Genomic DNA, 19634 nt, shown 5'->3' with positions numbered 1-19634 from the left:
GCGAAAATCAGACCAAAGGTACAGAAGAACTCAGAAGGAGTTACTGCAGAAAATGTGGCCTTCGAGAGTGTGACCGAACACTGAATGTCGTGCTTGGTGGGAGGAAACCCCTCCCGACAATTTGATAAAACATTCTCTCAGAAAAGCACAGGTGGACCATGCCATTCAGATGCCAACATTCAATATCAAGGATTTTGAACTGGTGCTACAAACCATGGTGTCTGGATACAACCGCCAGGAAAGAGCCTCCATCATTCAGTTCCAGGGCTGTACAGTACGGGTTTCCTTCAAGGTTGAGGACTTCAGGAGGGTTTTGGTATACCCGAGAAGGGAGCATCTGCAGCAAAACCAGCCAAGAAGCTCACCAAAGAGAAAAAGAAGTGGTTGCTGGACTTGGTGTGCAAAGATGACCTGACATAAGAACAATGGAAGACTGCCTGGTCTGACAGTACGGGATTGAAGCGTGCTTTTATTGCACCAGGAGAGTGGAGGATGCTAATGGATTTGGTGAAAAATCAACTCACAGGGGCCAGCCGTGCATTCGATATAGCCGTCTGGATGATAGGGTTGATGAATAGCATCAAGTGTGGCAAAGTTTACAACTGGGACAGCTTTTAGCTGAGAGGATTCATGATTTCCTCAAACTGGAGCACAAAACATTTTATATGTGCCACCACGCCATCAATCTATTCCTGGATGCAGTATGTTTACAGGTACCTCCAGAGATGTGGGGTACTTTTGAACCACGCGGTAGGGTTGAACCCAACAAACCATCCATGTACTATTATGCCCATCTGGACACTATCGGTGATACCATACAGCCAACAAACAGGAGGAGAAAGTTGGACGTAGCAGTCGAGGTTGAAGAAGATAGCAGCATGGAAGATTCCGATGAGGAGGCCGAAGAAACTGAGCAAGAGAGTGGAGATGAAGGATTCTGAATGGCACCACACACGGCCGGAGAAGAACAAGAGGAAGCGGAATCACAGCAACGGGAAGGGGAGGAGGAGGAAGAGCAGCATGGAGGACTGCGAGCATAGTGGAAAAGCACGCGGGTGAAATTTACACCCCCCAAATTATCTCCTTCGGCGCACTTGGTACCGCAGGAAGCAATCACGATGGCCAACCCGATAGGCGACGTAAGACCAGTAGGAGTGTTGTTCAAGAGATTTAATGTAGGGGAACCACCAGCACAACGACGAGCAGCAAAGCGTACTAGTAGGCTAGCATACCGTACGGGTAGTGACCTAGGAGGTGTAGGAATGATGGATCGTACAGTGGCAGAGGAGGCCGTACAGCATAGTCTTGAGGTAGCAGTACAGGAGGCAACCGTACTAGTGGAAGTTGCAAAGATAGTCGTGCAAGAAGTAGTCATACAAGGGATAGGTATTGGTACAGCATGTACTAGTACGGAGGGGACCGTAGCAGTTGAGGGCAGTACGGTACCAGTAGGGGGAAATGAGTCGGGGGATGTACCGATGGCAGGCGGCGATGGTCTGGAGAAGTTGGCGGTACTGGACACACTGGCTGACAAGGATATAGATGCATCTCTGGACGGGTGGGTGGGACAGTTTGTACTCACACCTCACCTTCCCACTTCACCCTCACCGCACGCCATGGTAGTTGGACGGAGCCAGACACAACATAGGACCACTCTTATCACAAATCAGGATGAGATGATGTTTATAGAGGAGCAACACAAAGCAACTGGAGGTGGTGGACATGGTCCAAAGATCATTGATGTCGAGGAGAGCGAGTCCAGAGGACCACCGGCAGGTCTTCACCTCACCCCGCCAGACCCTACCGATCCAGCAGGCTCGCTCCAGCGGTTCCTTGGGGAGCTACAGGGAATCTCATATATAGCACGTGGAATGGCATAGTTGACTGGACGGATGGATGCCAGCAACTCAGCTGACACTGAGAAGTTGTTCCACTTCATGGCTTCCGGATGTGCGGAGGAGTTTGCACGCCACTTTGAGTAGTAGGGGTGGCTAGACAGTAGTACGTCGGAGATGGTACAGGAGTGGACGCACATGCAACTGCCAGAGGGAGTGGGCACCTTGGGAGCCACCTTGCGCAGTATGGAGGGATTGTTCTGGAATGTCTACCTACAAATGCGACAGAGTCAGATAGAGCAACAGACCCAGTAGCTGTACATAGCAAAATTGGAGAAGGAAGGAGAGAAGCTTGCGAAGTTAGATGCAGTAGAGAAGAACCTGAGGATTGAGCTAGAGACAAAGGTGACCACTTATGAGGCTCGTTGCAGCATGCAGGAGGAGGCACGGTCGCTGGCAGCACAAGTGGTTGACCTTACTCTGCAGATGGAGCAGAAGGACAAAAAACTATTGGACGCTGCACACATGGTCAAGAAGGCACAGAAGCGGCAACTGATTGCGGAGAAGAACCTCAGACTCCACATAGGGCAACAACCTTCTTCTTCGACCACGACAAGGACACCTCCTCCCCCTCCTCAGTCTTAGTCTTTTGTTTTGTTATTCCAACTATTGTTGTCTTAGTCGTTTGGAAGACGACTACTTTTTTGGGGGGGCTAATGTTAGGGGTCAATAACACATGTTAGTTTATAGTTGGTTTGGGTGTTTGTGTTTTGTTATGTATGAGTTGTCGAGAGATTCCCGTAGGGTAGTTGGTAGTTAGTGATTGTTGGCAACTTGGCCAACGGTCGAGTCTATATATGGTATGGATGGAACCTCAGCAGAGTAGGATTGTTGGCATAATTGAGAATCCAATAAAGATATTATTATTCTGCCATAGTTGTTTTGTAATTGTTATTTATGCTTTAATATATGTTAATGTTATTGTGATATGAATTGTTGGTACGTGTGGAATATCTTTGTTTATCCGTGAGTTTACCAACCTGACCGTAAGGACTAAACAATCAATAATAGTTCTACCCTTGATGGCGAAGAGCATCCAATGGAGGCAAAGAAAAATGCTCAACCTGAAGAAACATCTTCTAAGGCGATTTCTAGTGAAAAAGGGGACGAAATTGTTAAAGATTCTCTTCAGAAGGAAGATAATGTCCCTAGGACTATTGAAAAGAAGGATCATAGAGATGAAACTCATCTTGAGGCGATCCCTAACTCTCTCATCCCGTCTTCGAAGAATGCCTTGAATAGCCAAAGTGAAAATGTGTCTCAAGACTCAAATGAAACTGTTAGCTATGTCAAATCTACATTCCCCCCGGATGGCCAGGATGTTTTGGGGAATGTTGTTCAACCTTCCACTGAGGAGCAAATCCATAGTTTAATGTCGAAAAAGGAAACAAATGGAAAGCTTAAAGAGAGAAATTATGATTCAGGCAAAGAGAATTTAAGTGTGGAAGAAACAGACTATGAAGAGGACAGTGGGTTCTCTACAGTCGTTAGGAAGAGAAGTACTAAGAAAAAGCAAGCTCTTGGAATGTCTACAAGGAACAGAACAAGAGCTGATGTGGGGCCGAGAGGAAGTGTTACGAGAAAATCTTCAAGATGGCATAGAGAGCAAGATAGTAGCCAAGACATTGCAGATGAGATACAGCGCACTATCCCTAAGATTTGTAAGAACCTAACTCCAAGTAAGCAATGAAGATAATGTCATGGAATATGCGAGGGCTAAATAGCTCTCATAAACAAGAAATTTTGCGTAATCTAATTAGAGATCATAAACCAGATATTGTTCTAGTTCAAGAGTCAAATATGCCAAAGGATAGAGTGGAAAGATTGAAGTTCTTCATCTTCAATGGTGTTCATGGTAACAAATTTGAGGGGGCTTCTACAGGAATTGCCTCATTCTGGAATCTTAACATTATTAGTGGTACTCCTATCTGGAAAGATTCTAATCATGTAGCTACTAAATTTCATCATGTTAGAGATAATTTTAGCTAGATTCTGTCAAATATCTATCCCCCAAATGGTAAATGCAAGAAGAAAGTTCTAGAGGTCTCTGGCTGAATTTAGAGCCAAATACCCCAATGATATCTGGATTGTTATGGGAGATTTCAGCACCCCGATCAACGATTCAGAAAATTTTGGTGGATCCCAAGTACAAATGGATAGTAAATTGGATCTCTTGGAGTTTATAAACAATCATGGCCTGATCGATATGGACCTTAAAGGCGCCTCCTTCACCGGGACTAATCAAAGAGTGGTAAGGATCTTATACAATTCATACTTGATCAAGCTCTGCTTTCTAATGATTGGTTGTGTCATTATTTGTGTTCTCTTTCAATGCTTTCAAGAAGTGGTTCTGATCACTTTCCAATTAATTTTGTTGCTGACTCCTTTTCAAAGAAAAGAAATGTCCCGTTTAGATTTGAGAAAATGTGGCCTTCTCATCCTTCTCTTCACGATAAAATCAAAGAGTGGTGGAATATTGGTATCAATGGTACAGCCATGTTTAGAGTTGCGAAGAATCTGGGAGAGGTAAAGACGAATATCAGAAAATGTAACAAGGATTCCTTTAGGCACAAATTCATCAATAAGACTACAATCTAAATGGAGTTGAAAGAGATCCAAGACAAAATCCAGGAGGAAGGTTGTAAGGATGGTTATTTAGCCAGAGAAAATGATGTTCTCTCTAAATACCATGACATTATTTCTAAGGAAGAGGAATTTTGGAAGCAAAGGTCGAGAGCCACTTGGTTAGCTTCTAGTGATAGGAATACCAAGTTTTTCCACCTAGCTATATGAAACACCGAGCTTCCGACAAAATCAACTGGATTCTAAGAAATGGTACCAAGTTTGAATCTAAGGAAGAAATTAGAGGTGAAGCGGTCTTGTACTTCAGTGAGCTCCTATCTGTTGATCTCAAATTGAATCCTGAGGCCCAATAGTGTCTCCTTGATGCCATTTCGTGCATTCTTAATGATGAGCATAATAAAATGCTCTCGGCCATTCCTTCCAATCAAGAAATTAAAAAAAGTTGTCTTGTCTTTTGAAGGCAATAAGGCTCCAAGTCTCGATGGTTTCCCAAAGTTCTTTTTTCAAAAATTTTGGGACATCGTTGCTGATGATGTTTGTAATGTTGTGGAGTTTTTTGGTGCTAGGAGGATTTTAAAAGAGATTAATGCTACTTTCATCATTCTCATCCCCAAAGTTCCTGGAGCAAATTCTTTTGATGCTTTCCAACCCATCAGCCTTTGTAATTCCTTTTACAAGATTATTTCTAAAGTGCTCACGTCTAGATTGTTGACTGTTCTTCCTCTCCTCATTTATTCTCAACAAACTAGTTTTGTCCCTGGGAGACAAATCCTTGATTCGATTGTTACGGTGCATGAAAATATTCACTCCCTTGTGGAATCCAAAATACAGGGTTTTTGGCTGAAGCTGGATTTATCTAAAGCATATGACAAAACGGACTTGTATTTCCTTCTCAAGGTCTAGTGGCTTTGGGTTTTGGTAATAAGGTTTTGGAACTTATCTGGCAATTGATTTCTACGACCAATACTGTTATTCTGGTCAATGGTTCACCTTCTCATTTCTTCCAATCTTCTAGGGGGATAAAACAAGGGGACCCCATATCCCCGGTCCTCTTCACTATAATGGCAGAAAGTCTTGGGAGGTATTTGCAAAAGATGGTTAATACAGGGTTTTTTGCTGAAGCTGGATTTATCTAAAGCATATGACAAAACGGACTGATATTTCCTTCTCAAGGTCTAGTGGCTTTGGGTTTTGGTAATAAGGTTTTGGAACTTATCTGGCAATTGATTTCTACGACCAATACTGTTATTCTGGTTAATGGTTCACCTTCTCATTTCTTCCAATCTTCTAGGGGGATAAAACAAGCGGACCCCATATCCCCGGTCCTCTTCACTATAATGGCAGAAAGTCTTGGGAGGTATTTGCAAAAGATGGTTAGAGATGGTTGTTTAAAGGGGCTCCACCCCTCATCTGATACTACCATTTGCTCTCATCAATAGTTTGTTAAAAATGTCCTCATCACTTATGAAGAAGCATCAGGGCAGTTTATTAATAGAGGTAAATGTTCTCTCTTTTTCTTGAATACTCCAACTAAAAGACAACAAAGAATTGCTAATATCTTGGGGTGTTATATTGGGGATTTCCCTTCAATTTACCTTGGTCTTCCTTTGGGAACTATGCCTCTAGATTCCTTTTGGTTGTCTGTTGTGGACAGATTTTATAAGAAGCTCGTTGGCTGGAAAGGTGCTCTTCTCAATCAGGCTGGGAAAATTCAATTATTGAAGTCTACTTTGCAGAATCTTTTTGTCTATGCTCTGAGTCTTTAGAATCCCAATTAAATTTGTTGAAATAATTGACAGCATTCAAAAGAGAATTCCTTTGATCGCCTGGAATGAGGTGTGCAAGCCTAAGAAATTAGGAGGCCTTGGATTGCCATAAGAACTTTTAATGAGGTGTTGTTGGTGAAGCAAGTGTGGAGAATTATCTCTAATAGAATGGAATGGAATTCGATATTGCATAGTAAATACTTGTGTCAAGTTACCTCTTTCAAGGATTTCATTTCTTCTGATTGCTTAACCTGAAGATCCTATCTCTGGAACAGTATCATTAAGGTTAGATGTCTTGCTGCTAAAGGTGCTGGATGGAAGTTGAGAAATGGTTCTAGCATATTTTTTGGGAGGATTCTTGGATTGGAAATGATCCTCTTAGTCTTAACACTTATTCAATCCCTTCATTGAAGAGTGCATTAGAAGATTTGGCCACAAGGTTGCGGATTATTGGAGGGAGGGTTGTTGCGTTAATCTGGTTCAGATCAGTTCAGAGTTACGCCCTCTTCAAATTCTTCTGAATTCGGTCTATTTGGACCAGTCGGAGAACATGATGGTGTGGAAAGTTGATTCTACTGGTTTGTATTCGGTTTCCACTGCCTTTCGTCTTCTTTATCAGAATCATATTGTCTCCAACCATGTTTAGGCCAAGGCCTAGATGAAAAACCTTACCCAAAAAGTTAATATATTCACCAGGATTCTCCTCCAAAACAAGATCCTTACCACTGAAAACTTATCCAAAAGGGGTTTTTTTCTTCCCAACATTTGTCTTCTCTGTATGGCCAATGTTGAATCTATTTCTCATCTTTTTATTGAGTGCCCCTTTGCTCATGATATTTGGGGAAAAATGCTTCAACTCTGGGATCTTTGTTGGGTTTTTCCATCTTCTATGCCAACTTGTTCCTTCAATGAAGAGCTCCTAGCCAAAATCAAGTAATCAAAAGACTTTGGTTTTATACCCTTCCTCATCTAGTTTGGGGTATATGGAAAGAAAGGAACAACAAGATATTTAAAGACTCTGCCTTATCAGCTGAGATTGTATTCCACAAAATCTATAGAGTTGTGAACGAAAATTTCAATTGTCTTAACAATTTCTAGGTGAAAAATGAGATTCAAAGTTGCACTAACTATGATCACAAGATTGCAAATGCATGGCAAATTCACCTGGACATTGCAAGAGTTTTCAAACCTATCTAAATAATCCCATGACAATACTTGCTAGCATGTGCCTCCTTCAGGTTGGGTTAAAATTAATTTTGATGGGGCGGCGAAGGGAAATCCGGGTTCAACTGGGTGTGGGGGAGTGATTAGGGATTGTAATGGCATTTGTATTTCGGCAATGGCGCTCCCCTTGGGTAGCCAAACAAACTACGTTGTTGAAGCCATTGAAGCCTACCAGGCTCTCTTCATTGCTAAACAGATAAATTGTTCAAAGGTGTAGATAGAAGGGGACTCCAAAAACATTATTCAGTGTCTCAAAAAAGAAACTAATCCCTCATGGAATATTGCTACCTGGATTGGTTTATCCCATAAAATTATTGACTCTTTTGAAAATTGTCACATTTCGCACATATTTAGGGAGAGTAATAAAATCGCGGATTATTTCGCCAACTTTGGAGTTCAAGTTAATGATTAAAGAATATGGTGAAAAGGGGCAACAACCGGATGATGAAGGGAAGGGATTATTAAGGTTGGACAGCCTAACCAAGAGAGAACTTAACTTGCCATGAGTGTATATCGAGCTTGTTGTGCAAGGAACACGTCACGAGCTCCTCGCATTAATTTCCATTCTAGAGGTTTCTCTCCACACGTTTTCTAGGTGTGATTGGGGTTATTTTGTGTTTGCCTTCAGTTTGGGGCCATTTCTTGTTCGAAGAATACAACGTTTCTGTCAAATACAGAATTCTCCCTCTTCATGTGCACAATGGTTATCACAATATGGGTAGGGATTTGAAACGGGTGGAACCAATGGACTGCACTGAGTTGAAAAATAACAAAACCATATGGAGTATTCTGGAGAAGGGTGGTTTTACTACCTATATTGGAAAATTGCATGGCGTCAAAGCCAAGGTGACAAGAGGGTTTGTCAAAAATTACAACAAGGGAATGGTCACCCTTTTTGGAAAGGAAATTGTTGTTAATAAAGACCTTATTGCAGAGGTTATTGGTCTGTGATGAACCCTTGCTGGTTCAACTCTTCAACCTGCCATAATTTGTAGATCTTCTTTGTAATTCTTAATTATTAAGATGGTCTTTCAGAAATAGACAGAAGTTGCAGAAGAGGTTTTCTTTAATTTGAAACACATAGTGAATAATACATGAATTTAATCAACTGAAACAATGAATTGGAGAATTTAGAAGCATACCCGTAGGTCCTTAGCCAATTTATTGAAAAGAAAGAATAAATCAGCAACTTACAAAGTTCTAATTTTTATTCTGGAACAATTCAAATCTGCTCTTATTTAAATACTTGGACACCCAAACAGTGAAAGATGGTGCCAATAAATGAGCAAGTTGTGTGTTTGGGAAAAGAAGGCTCCAAATCACAGAAGAATCAACAACAAAACAGTAAATAGGAAAACCCTACAACAAATCTGCCTTGTAAGAAGCCAAATCTGCCCCAATTCAATTCAATTTGACTTCTGAATGAAGCCAACCAAGCTGCAACAATTCGATTGATCTTTCACAATCTCAAAGCTACTGAATTCTAAAGAATGCACGCTCTCCAAAACTGGTCCAAACCCTAGCCGCCATAGCCAAGTGCTCAGGAGAAAATGTCAAATGCTCAATATCAAGAATGAGGTTTAATTTCCATCTTGGCTGCCTAAATACCCAAAAGGTGCGATTTTTGGCAATTAGGGATTTAAAATTAATAACTTGCTTTTAGGGTTCCCAACTTAACCCTAAAAGCCACGCCTAGCTTAGGAGATAATAAATCTTCACTTAAATAAATTTAAGTGATGCACTTTATGATTTTATATTAATATTTCATTAAAATATTAATTGCCTATGGAACCACTAAAAAATTCATCTCTCTCTCATTATTGCTCGGAAACTGAATCTGTTAGAAGCTAGGGTCACAGTTCGCCATGCCAATGAAAATAGGACCATGTCTATTTTTATCAATTTTTCCATAAAAAATAGGAAATCCTCATAAAGTGTCAAAAACTGATGAAACGAAGACCAGAACTAAACTCAACACTCAACTAGAACAAATAGATAGACCACTCCTCAAGATACTGCATTACTGACCCCTTTATCCATACTCTGTTAGCCTACAAGGGTCCAAAAATAAGCTAACTCCTCAATCCCAAGTCCCTGACTAAGATGGGGACATTATATGGTCTGTTAATTGATGGGGCGAAATTTTATAAAGACCGAAAATTCTCCAATAAGGCGGTCAAGCTTTTTCCGAAAGAGGAGAAGGAGAAGAAAGACTTGGTGAGAGACGGGACCACAAGCTATAACATAGCGAAGATAAAGACTATCTACGGTGATGTCCTAAAAGTACTCATGGAGTATTGTAATATTCCACTAAATTTTTTTTCTACTTTTTAGACCAATAACAATTCATCCACAACAATTAACCCGTTAAGGTTAGAGGAATAAACCAAAACAACTGAAAGGGAACCCTTCCACCTTTTGTTCACCGAGAGCCCAGACTGGGAGGGTGAGAGCATACAATGTTCCGGGGATCGTCAGCAACAATAATCAAACTGAAAATTACAATGCATGGGCGGCAAGCCAGCCCCTTCTGCTTATCCAGCAGGATAGAAACCAAACTCTTGGCAGTAAACCGACCAAGGAGAAACCACAAGGAATTGAAGTACAATCACTCTACCCCATATTTCAGCGGGAGGACATTACATTAAACAATCACTCTACCGCATATTTCAGCAGGAGGACATTACATTAAACAATCACTCCACCGCATATTTCAGCGGGAGGACATTACATTAAACAATCACTCCACCGCATATTTCAGCAGGAGGACCATAGCATTAACTTATCACTCGACCACTTATTCAGCGGGAGGACTGAAAATTACAAATTTGTTGCATATCAGGCGGCAAGCCAGCCTCTTCCACTTATTCAGCGGGATGAGAATTACAAAGATAGAACTGGTTAGTAGTACTACTACCTAACCTTACAATAATAGAAATGATAGAAGGAGGGTAATGCAGATTTCTACAATAAAGTTATAAATTTCTGTTACAACCAATCTGCAAGCTGGAAACACAGACCAGCAACCTAGAGAAATGCCAAAATACTCATAACTCCCTCATTTTACATCCAAATCAGCTCAAACCAGTCCCAAACCCACCGTACATCATATGCAATGGCAACCGATCAAAACAACACCCCAAATAGACCCTTATTTAATTTGCATACATCCCAATGCAAAGCAAAAAACCCACGCCTAGCCTAGGAATTTCGATTTGGCATAATAAATTCAAAACTTAAACAAACATGCTGGGAAGGAAGATAGGAATGTTACCCATAACTGTCAGTCGCTCCAGCAGAGAGGTGTGAGCAAAAATGTGCTTCAGCCACAAGCGGAACCAGCAAATTTCCAGAATCACTCCAACACCAAAATGTCTATGGCAAACTCTGAGAATGTAGAAAAATACAATGCACAGCTAGGTACTATATTTCAAGTACGAAACCAGGTAGCACTAGGGAGACGCACTCCGAAGCCTCAAGTTCTGTCGCCAATCCGGCAACATAATATTACAAATTTTCAAGATATCCCAAATGAGAGCCCAAGGCTCTTATTTATAACTTCTCACCATTCAAATTCAAATGCAAATTCCACTTCCCATTTGCATCGCATTTCATCTTCATGTGGACCCAATGTAGCGCCCAATGCAAGAGTCAAACCTCACGCCCAAGACTTGGACCCACGTTAACCACTTTTGGCGAAATTAGAGATAAGTTATAAAAAATATAACATCCTCCTCAATATTTCGATATCTCTCTAATAAAAATGAATTTGCCAAGAATTTAGGAAAAATAGGCATTAATCCCAATTTATAATAAACCAATCGTCAATAATCAAATTAATTAAATATTAACCTTAGGATAAGGAATTAATATTCAATTATTTCGCATATGGCTCTGGTACTGATTATTAACACTGCTAGGTTGAAACTGAGTTGGGACAACCATCAAACTGCTGCAGAATCAGAACCCCGTCTACTGCCAAAAATAGAATTGTGCCACACTACCACTTACTAAAAATAGTAAGTCAATAATTAATGCTCAGAAAAGCATGATCATCGCATCCAAAGGCAAAACATGGAGAACTCAGTAGGACAGTAACACCAGAATGGTCGTTCCCTAACTTACTAAAAATAGTAAGTCCTTGTTTCATCAATGCCAGACCCTCATTCTTCATTCCACCTAGCCTACGGGTCTCAAGAATAGGCTTAATGGATCACTGAAAGAGCATCAATGAGAAGGGGACATTACAAGTATGTGACTTTTGATGGGCGATACACAAGAGCCTTTGCCTACCACTTTGCACCCCTTAATCACTTTTGGCATAAGGTTAGAATCTCTTTCCCCTTCTTCCTTATGTCCTCGTTGAATGCTAGCATTATAGAACATAAGAAGGATCCTATTAAAAACCTTGTCTTGCATGAAGGCTTAATCCTTCTAAATTTTCTAACATGCTAAGTCTCTTCCACTTATGTCCTCCTCCCCCCCTAAGGTTAATCTTGATTTGGATGATTCTCAGTCTTTGAGGGATGACTACCATACTGACACTGATGATGACAACTTCTCTCTCAAAGCGTCCCCTCCTAAGACCAACGATAAAGCCCTTGCTGCTAAAAGCCCCAAATCTAAAAAACCTGGTACTCACCTGGGCTCTAAGACTGTTGGTATTTTGGTTGACAATCCTTTAGGTCAAGGCAAGCACCCCTCTCCTTCGGTTTCCATTGATTCTCAACCTAACCTTAACACTGAGAGGCAACCTTCTTTTCCAAATACCCTTGAACCCTCTTCGCCTCTCCTCAAAGCTAAGAAAGAGTTTGTTTCTGATGTCCTTGCCTTAGCCAGAGATGGGGCGGTAGAAAATTTCAAAATTTACAAATGGATGTTCCATAAAATTAAAGATACTCAACTTAAACAAAGAGCACATAACAGTAACTTGGAGATAATGAAAGAAAAAGTTAAGAATATGAGTAATGTGCATGTATCTAATGAAAACAGTCCCTGGTCTGAGAAAGAGAAGGCCTCTATTATCAATTGCCTAAAGACAACCATGGAGGCCTTTGATAATTTCAAAAAAGACTATGAAGCTAGGACGGCGACCCAAGAAGAAAAGATTGGGAAAATAAAGGATTCCATCAAAGCGGTTGTTAGAACTAGTCATGGTGTGATAGATGCCACTGTCAAGAGCTTTAAGAATATGATCAGCAGTCTCGAAGAACAGTTTCAGCTGAAAGACATTGTGGATGTGGACACCAATAATGATCAGGATATCTCCTCAGACCCCAGCAAACCAATGAGAGGCACTTTGAAGAGAAAGGCAGTGGGACCTCCTCCTGATTTTCAGAAGCTAAAGAAGATCACCAACACAATGATTGAGATTGAAAAGGAAATGGCACAGTCAACGAAACTATTGGACTAGTGCTGGTGTTCTGCTGCCTATTCGCTGGGCTAGTTGCTGCTGGAGTTTTTGTTCTTTGGTTTTCTCTGTTGCGTTCAGACTTCTATTGTTTCTATCTGTTTTTTGTTTGCCCCCTTTTTGTTATCATGCTCTATGTATATCTTATGGGGCAGTTTAGTCTTTTGTGGTCTATTTTTGGCTTAATGCCTCGTTAAGTCTGGACTACTCTATGCTATGTTGTTAAAGGGTTTCAGGTCCCTTCAAAACCTGTTTTTACCTTAATCAAAAACAAAGTAACGAATATAAAGTTTGTACTAATGAATTGTAAAATGGATTATCATGCCAATTATAGATACATAAACAACTTTGCATTTATTCTCACGTCTTGGAAGAATATGAGAACACAAATACTGATAACTAAATAACAAAAATGCATTTTCCATTCATTCTTCTCTATTGCTGAGAATCAAATCTAACATGGTTCTGAGGAACTTCCTGGAGCAGAGCAAAAAATTAGTATACGAAACAGCATTTGTAACATAAAAGAATGGTGAAACATGAATTTCAAAGATTTTACAAGGACAGTGAAATTTCCAATTCAGTCTGCTATTTCCAAAATTTCCAATTCAGTCTGCTATTTCCACACAACACAACCATTAAGTGAATCATGTCCCCTTGAAGAAGACACTAATGAATGAGCATGTACATTTCTATAACTACTCCTGTAGTAATGACATCATTGTTGGATTTAAGCTAACATCAACAATAAAATTGTACCAAAACCAAAGCATTTTTAATCATAATTTAATATTTGCATTCATCAAAAGAAAAAGGAATTCATGACAAATTAGGATACAAACATTAAATTCACTGTTTACATTCAACCCTTTATGTGGCACACTATCATACAGAAAAAAAGCCAAAGAAATGCACCTGCAGTAGTATTGTGAAAACTTCTGGAATTATCTTCACAATCTCAAACAGAGATCGAGACCCAAAAAGGCTGCGCAATACAATACAGCATAAAGTTGCACAATGCATATCTTGAGGGGTTTTTCCTGAATCCATAAGAATTGCATTCAAAAGAAGGGCACAAGAATTCAAGACATATATGCTTCAATCAAAATTACAATGGAAGCAGTGAGACACACGGCACATGATAAATCTCATTCTTTCCAGTATGGTTTGCAAGTAATGCAGATGGCATATTTCATGAATTGATCACGAATTATTTTTGTAATCAAAACATTTAAAACTCTTTTGATTGCCTATGGTTAGTATCGAATACCATATGCAAAACACAGAACCCAGTCCGACTGAACATCCAATAGCATATTTCTTATCTGCGTTGAGATAGGTAAAGAAACTACAAAACAAATTACATGATAATATACTTACGGATACAGATTTGCAAGATATCAGCAACAACCTTAATGACCTTCACATCATTACATTGAGACTCCCCAACCTGAGGCAATGATGTAATGTAAAAAGAATCCATCTAAACATTAAATATCAAAAATATACAGCATTGTGCACACAAAGCAGAAAGATTCCTTACATGAATGTGGCAAGCATAATCCCTAAGGACTTCATGTAGAACTTTAGGGTCTTGAGAACTACTGAAGATGCCCACTAACCGCTTTACATAAAATGCTTCACATTCACTCTGTAATGAAAACTAGCCAGATTAGCTCACTATCCGCAAAGTTCATTAACTAATAATATAAAATAACGAACCAAAAGAGGCTTGCTGTTCTTTAGATATCTCATATCAATAGTAACATGGAGGGATTATGGAACTATAAAGCTACATAAAATCCCAATCAAAAATTGCATGAAGCAATGGCAAATAGCCTGAAATTAAAATAGGTATTGGGTGCAGCTTGGTTTGAAAAAAAAAAATAGTTGGACTTTAAATGACATGGTGATGTACTCTGTATACATGAAATTTAAAATCGTTATAAAATCTTCATTAGATTCATACACAATTAACTTCTCTTGGCTTTGAGATAACAAATTAGAAACCTAAGTCCCATTTAAGCTTATATGGTTATGGTAATGAAAAATATATATAAATATTTTCTAATTCTTGCATGAGTGTGCACACATCTACACGTGTGTGTCTGTGTGAATGTGTACGTGCACATGTGTGTATCCACAAATACATATTATAATGGTAAAATAACTAAAACTAACTCATTATTTTTACAAACGTAAGAGTACATGATAAGCAAAGCAGCTGATTGCTTTTTATGTCTATCCAAAAATATTTGCAAAACTGAGCTCAATTTTTTAAATCAGAGTTTGCAATAGCGATTGTCAATATGTCATGTCCCCTTTTTAAATTTCTATAATGACCTATTTGCCCATTTCCTACTTCCCATGGCCTTAGGGAAATAACTTTATAATATTTTAAGTGAGTTATGATTTTTAATTCTCATAAAGTGACTACTTTAAGTATTATTTTAGAGAGGGCGACTAAGTCACTCAAGAACATGGTGTTTGTAAATTAAATAATTCTTCTATTTAATTCCCCTAAGTTTCGTTGGAAAGGACACTTGAAGAATTTGAAAAAACTCTTTTGAAGTGGAAGGAGGAGAGTTAAGAGGTCTATACAAGCAAGGCAAAAGAACGAAGGAGGAATTACTTTGATATTAATCCACACACTTTCCAAATAGATTGAGCATCCTGCTCCTCTATTGCACTGAGAATGGAAACCTTTTGTGCTGGAGATAGGAGAATCAAAAGCCCCTGATTTCCAAATATTGAATTCATGAAATGGAACCTTTGATTCAGACTTGGGGCGATCTCATCTTAAGATTGCAATGGAGCTTCGTATTGACAGGCAAGTTGGAATTCATGGTGAAATCATCTGAGCTATATCTTATTTGCTGAATTTGTATCAAGATTATCTTTGATATTTCTGATATTTAGAGGGCTGCTTGTTCAGAGCCAATTGTGAATTGAATATGCATTGATTATTGAGGTTGCTTGTATAAAGCTGGTTTGTGCTACATTAGTATGTTGTGGCTGCATAACAATCATAGTTTATTGATGGATTAAAAAATTTAACATCCAAGTGTGTCATTTATCTAATGGAAACAAACTTTAAGAAAATGGTAAATGGACTTCACTACTGATCCATCAAGGTTACTATTAATCAACTATAACACCAGAAATATTTCAGGCCTTCAGTGACACTGTAAGAAATGTCCATAGAAATTTAATATACTGAGCTATAAAGTTCCAGAAAGAGTAAGTCTTCATAAATATAGTAAATGGGTCATAACAGCCACATTGCTAAGGTGAATAAGGTCAACTGATTTAGAATGACTTGAATATATTTAGGATTGTTACGGGTCTTGTTGATAATATTTCCCATACTTCCATTATAGAGGCACTCTAACTCTCCAATGAAATAAATGATCAAGGTACAATAGTTAGCATAACACCAAAAGAGGATAAAGAATCAAATTCAATATATTTCCTCAGCAACAAAAATAACAATCCATGAAACAATCTAAATAAGTAACATAGTTCACAAGAGTTTACATCACTTTCCCCAAAATGAAGAGTAATAATTAAGACCTCTTTGAAGATACAGTACATACTAAACAAAGAAACTTTAATTCCAGTGTTTCTCTAAGCTTCCAGTATAGGAGGACATGGGAGGTGGGGACATGGTTCAGAGATGGCAGGGAGATGGATGTTTAAATAACTTAAACAAACCAAAAGCGGCTGATATTTTGAAAAGTGAATGCAATGCGCTAAATTTGAAAAGACAATCCTCGCCCTTCATCTTTTTAGGGCTTTTTAGTACTTTGTTCCTAAAATATCACCTATTATCTTATTTTTATGCACCAAATGGAGCAGGCTATCCAGTACTCAAGAAAGGGACATCCCCTCCAAGTCCCTAGGATGTCAGCCAGACCCCCAAGGATGTGTAACCATGGAATGCTCTTTATTTCTCTCTGTACATATAATGTCTACCAGAGAAGTTCCAGTAGTTATGATTGCTACACAATTAGAGCCCTCTCAATGGAAAAGTAGAAGCATATCCCTAACCAAGTGTGGAAAAATTGTGATAAAATAAGAATCAACTTTTGCTACTTTACAAGAGCTCCAGTTCAAATAACTTTCTCGTTTCGCACAAAAAATATAAATATTGGATTTCTGATACAAGGCATCATGCAAAACTAATGATTTCCTCTTGCATCAATATCTGAAAAAATCAATCATTCCATGCACCAGACTCTGTGAAAGTAAATGGACAAACATAAAACAATCTCTCACATGCAAGAAATATGGAAATAATGTCAACAACAATTTGAGTTACTTCTGATAAATCTACAGCTGAGAGATTGAATAGTAAATGTGCAAGATAGTTTATCTATCTTATCCTCCACCAAAAATATGTCCAAACACATCCATACTACATGTATCTTAGTAATAAAACTAAAAAGTGAATCTGCAAGTTCCATCTGATAACAAAGATAAACTCTGCAAGCTCTCTCTAAACAAATGAAGATCATGTACCAGTTATATCTAGTACTTTAGTGTTACAAGTATATAAGAATTCCTGAAATGTGCACCATAGAGATAATTAATTCAACAAAATAATAAAACCTGCACTTCATTATACCATCATCTGCATGCAGTGGTCCTGCTTAAATCACTTGCTAAATGAATACATATTCCTGAGCCACCATTATGAATTAACATCTTCTCTATGGGCACCCATAGTACCTGATAAACAACGTGAGGCTTGTCAGGAAATGTTCCTGATAAGAATAACTCCTGATGAATGCTGAAGCGATAATTCTTTCTTGAATCCATCAAAACAGCAATGCTGGAAATAAAGTTATCTCTGTCTTCTACAAAATACTGGGTTGGTCGCCAAAATTTCAGCTCAATTATAACTGCGTTAGGGATTTCTACTGACACAATAAGACCCATTACATCATCCAAGCTGCAAGCACAAGAAAAGAAGAATAAGAATCTTGTGTTAAGCTCCACTCTCCTTGTTTGATAATATACCATTTGAAACCATCTGTATGAGCTGACATCATTGTAAAAAAGAGTATAATTTAATTGTCTAATCAACAAATATATGCATCAAGTCAGATTTTCCATTCGGCCAAGATTTCTTTGAACTCTACACCTAACTCTCTGAGCTAGAATACAGTGAAGAAATTGTTAATGACTATCTGAATAGCTGTCACTAGAAGATTAGTGGATGACATATTCCATTCAGAACATCTGGCAATGGAGTAGAATTTCTCAACATAATTCCTCCTTCATGGCTCTTCTAGGTGGGTGTAAACCTTGGAAGAGTTGGACAAAAAATTAATCATCTTAAACAACTTCTGCTACTCTCATTTTCAATAACTGTTAGAGCCCTAATTAGGCATACACTTCTTCAATTATGCTTCAATTCATTCAAGTAAGTTTTCTTGCCTAGTATTTTGACACATATATGGTAAGGAGTAACCACCCTGCCATTGTAAGCCAACAAAACTGGATAAGGTACCAGTTGCCTATCACCTGTAAGGCTCTGAAATTTTCCAAAATAAATGGAGTGTTTAAATATAATCTGAAATTTATGAATAAGAGTTCATAAATTTGAAACTTAGTTTAACATCAAATATAGAAATATAAGGAAGAATATTCAATACTTGGAGCAATCAGTTTTCTGTTTCAATAGATTTGACTACTAAGAATAGAAATGACAAAAACCAAATCTACAAAAATAGTGTAAGGATATCAAATGAAATCATGAGTTATTTAGTAACAGTTCAAAGTGACACTGATTAAAATCCTTGAATTCTAAAGTCACTGATATGAATAGCGCTGACTCAAAAATAAGAAGGTGAACAATTGCAAAAACCAAAGTGATGCGTGTATCGAATTTCAAATGATCATATAACACGCAAACAGTAATAGCACAACTCAATTAGATATTATATAAACACACAACATACCATCAAATTTGCAGAGAATTAAAAAGCTTTTATCATATATGTGAGATTTTGCCAAGATCAAGCACACAATGAAAAGTATAAAAATAGAGACAAAAGAATGACAAGAACAAACTGTATTCTCATCAATATGAAAATCATCAACTGGATTCACCAATACAATGAATATAGGCCTTCTTATATAGGCAAGGCCATATGGATGTACGAGCACACAATCATGACATGTGGCTCAATGAGAAACAAGGGTAGGTAAGAAATACTAGGGGTAGGTAGGAAAAATAATATAATATTCCACAAGAGGTGGATGACCCACCGAATGTGGAGTGTAACAACAAAACAAGACCACAAAAGGTGGAATTTCTCCTACAAGCTCTATCCCTATGTGCACACTTCCCTAAGTGTCTCAAATCCAAACTACAAAGAGATGCATTATCCTAAGTTAACTTAAGTAAAGTGTAATAATATCCATAATGAATATTTATCTACACTAACACCCCCCCTTAAGTGCAACTTAGGGGAATGAAGACTCAAGTCAATAATGCAAGATGGGTCCCGGCTACTAGGCCATGATAGGTACCCATGTACAATATGCAAATGCAAGCAAAACCATGCAAAGCAATCTCTCACAAACGGAGAAAGGGAGAAAACCTAGTGGGAAAAAACCCCCCCCCAAAAGACAGATGAAAGTACAAAAGACTTCTCAAAGAAAAAGGACAAAACCTCAAAGAGGAAAAAGTCCCCCTCATAAGAGAGGAAGGAGAAGTCAACTGAGACCCCCTAATGACACATCCCG

General features: G+C 38.6%; 1 protein-coding gene across 4 annotated transcripts in view; it reads right to left on the bottom strand.

The window, feature by feature from the left end:
- The window catches only part of LOC131047061 (uncharacterized), a 235973-nt gene that overhangs the window by 148449 nt on the left and 67890 nt on the right, over window positions 1-19634 (bottom strand). For all 4 annotated transcript variants that reach the window (XM_057980882.2, XM_057980884.2, XM_057980885.2 and 1 more), the window contains 4 exons: window positions 17610-17832; window positions 14422-14529; window positions 14259-14328; window positions 13794-13918 (listed from right to left, as the gene is read on the bottom strand). In XM_057980882.2, coding sequence (XP_057836865.1) covers window positions 13794-13918; window positions 14259-14328; window positions 14422-14529; window positions 17610-17832 — 526 coding nt within the window. The remainder of the gene's footprint in view (window positions 1-13793; window positions 13919-14258; window positions 14329-14421; window positions 14530-17609; window positions 17833-19634) is intronic.

Source organism: Cryptomeria japonica, chromosome 7 (genome assembly GCF_030272615.1).
Source record: "Cryptomeria japonica chromosome 7, Sugi_1.0, whole genome shotgun sequence".
NCBI lineage: Eukaryota > Viridiplantae > Streptophyta > Pinopsida > Cupressales > Cupressaceae > Cryptomeria > Cryptomeria japonica.
Note: the sequence above shows the minus strand (reverse complement) of the source record. Positions and strands in the feature narration are given on the sequence as shown.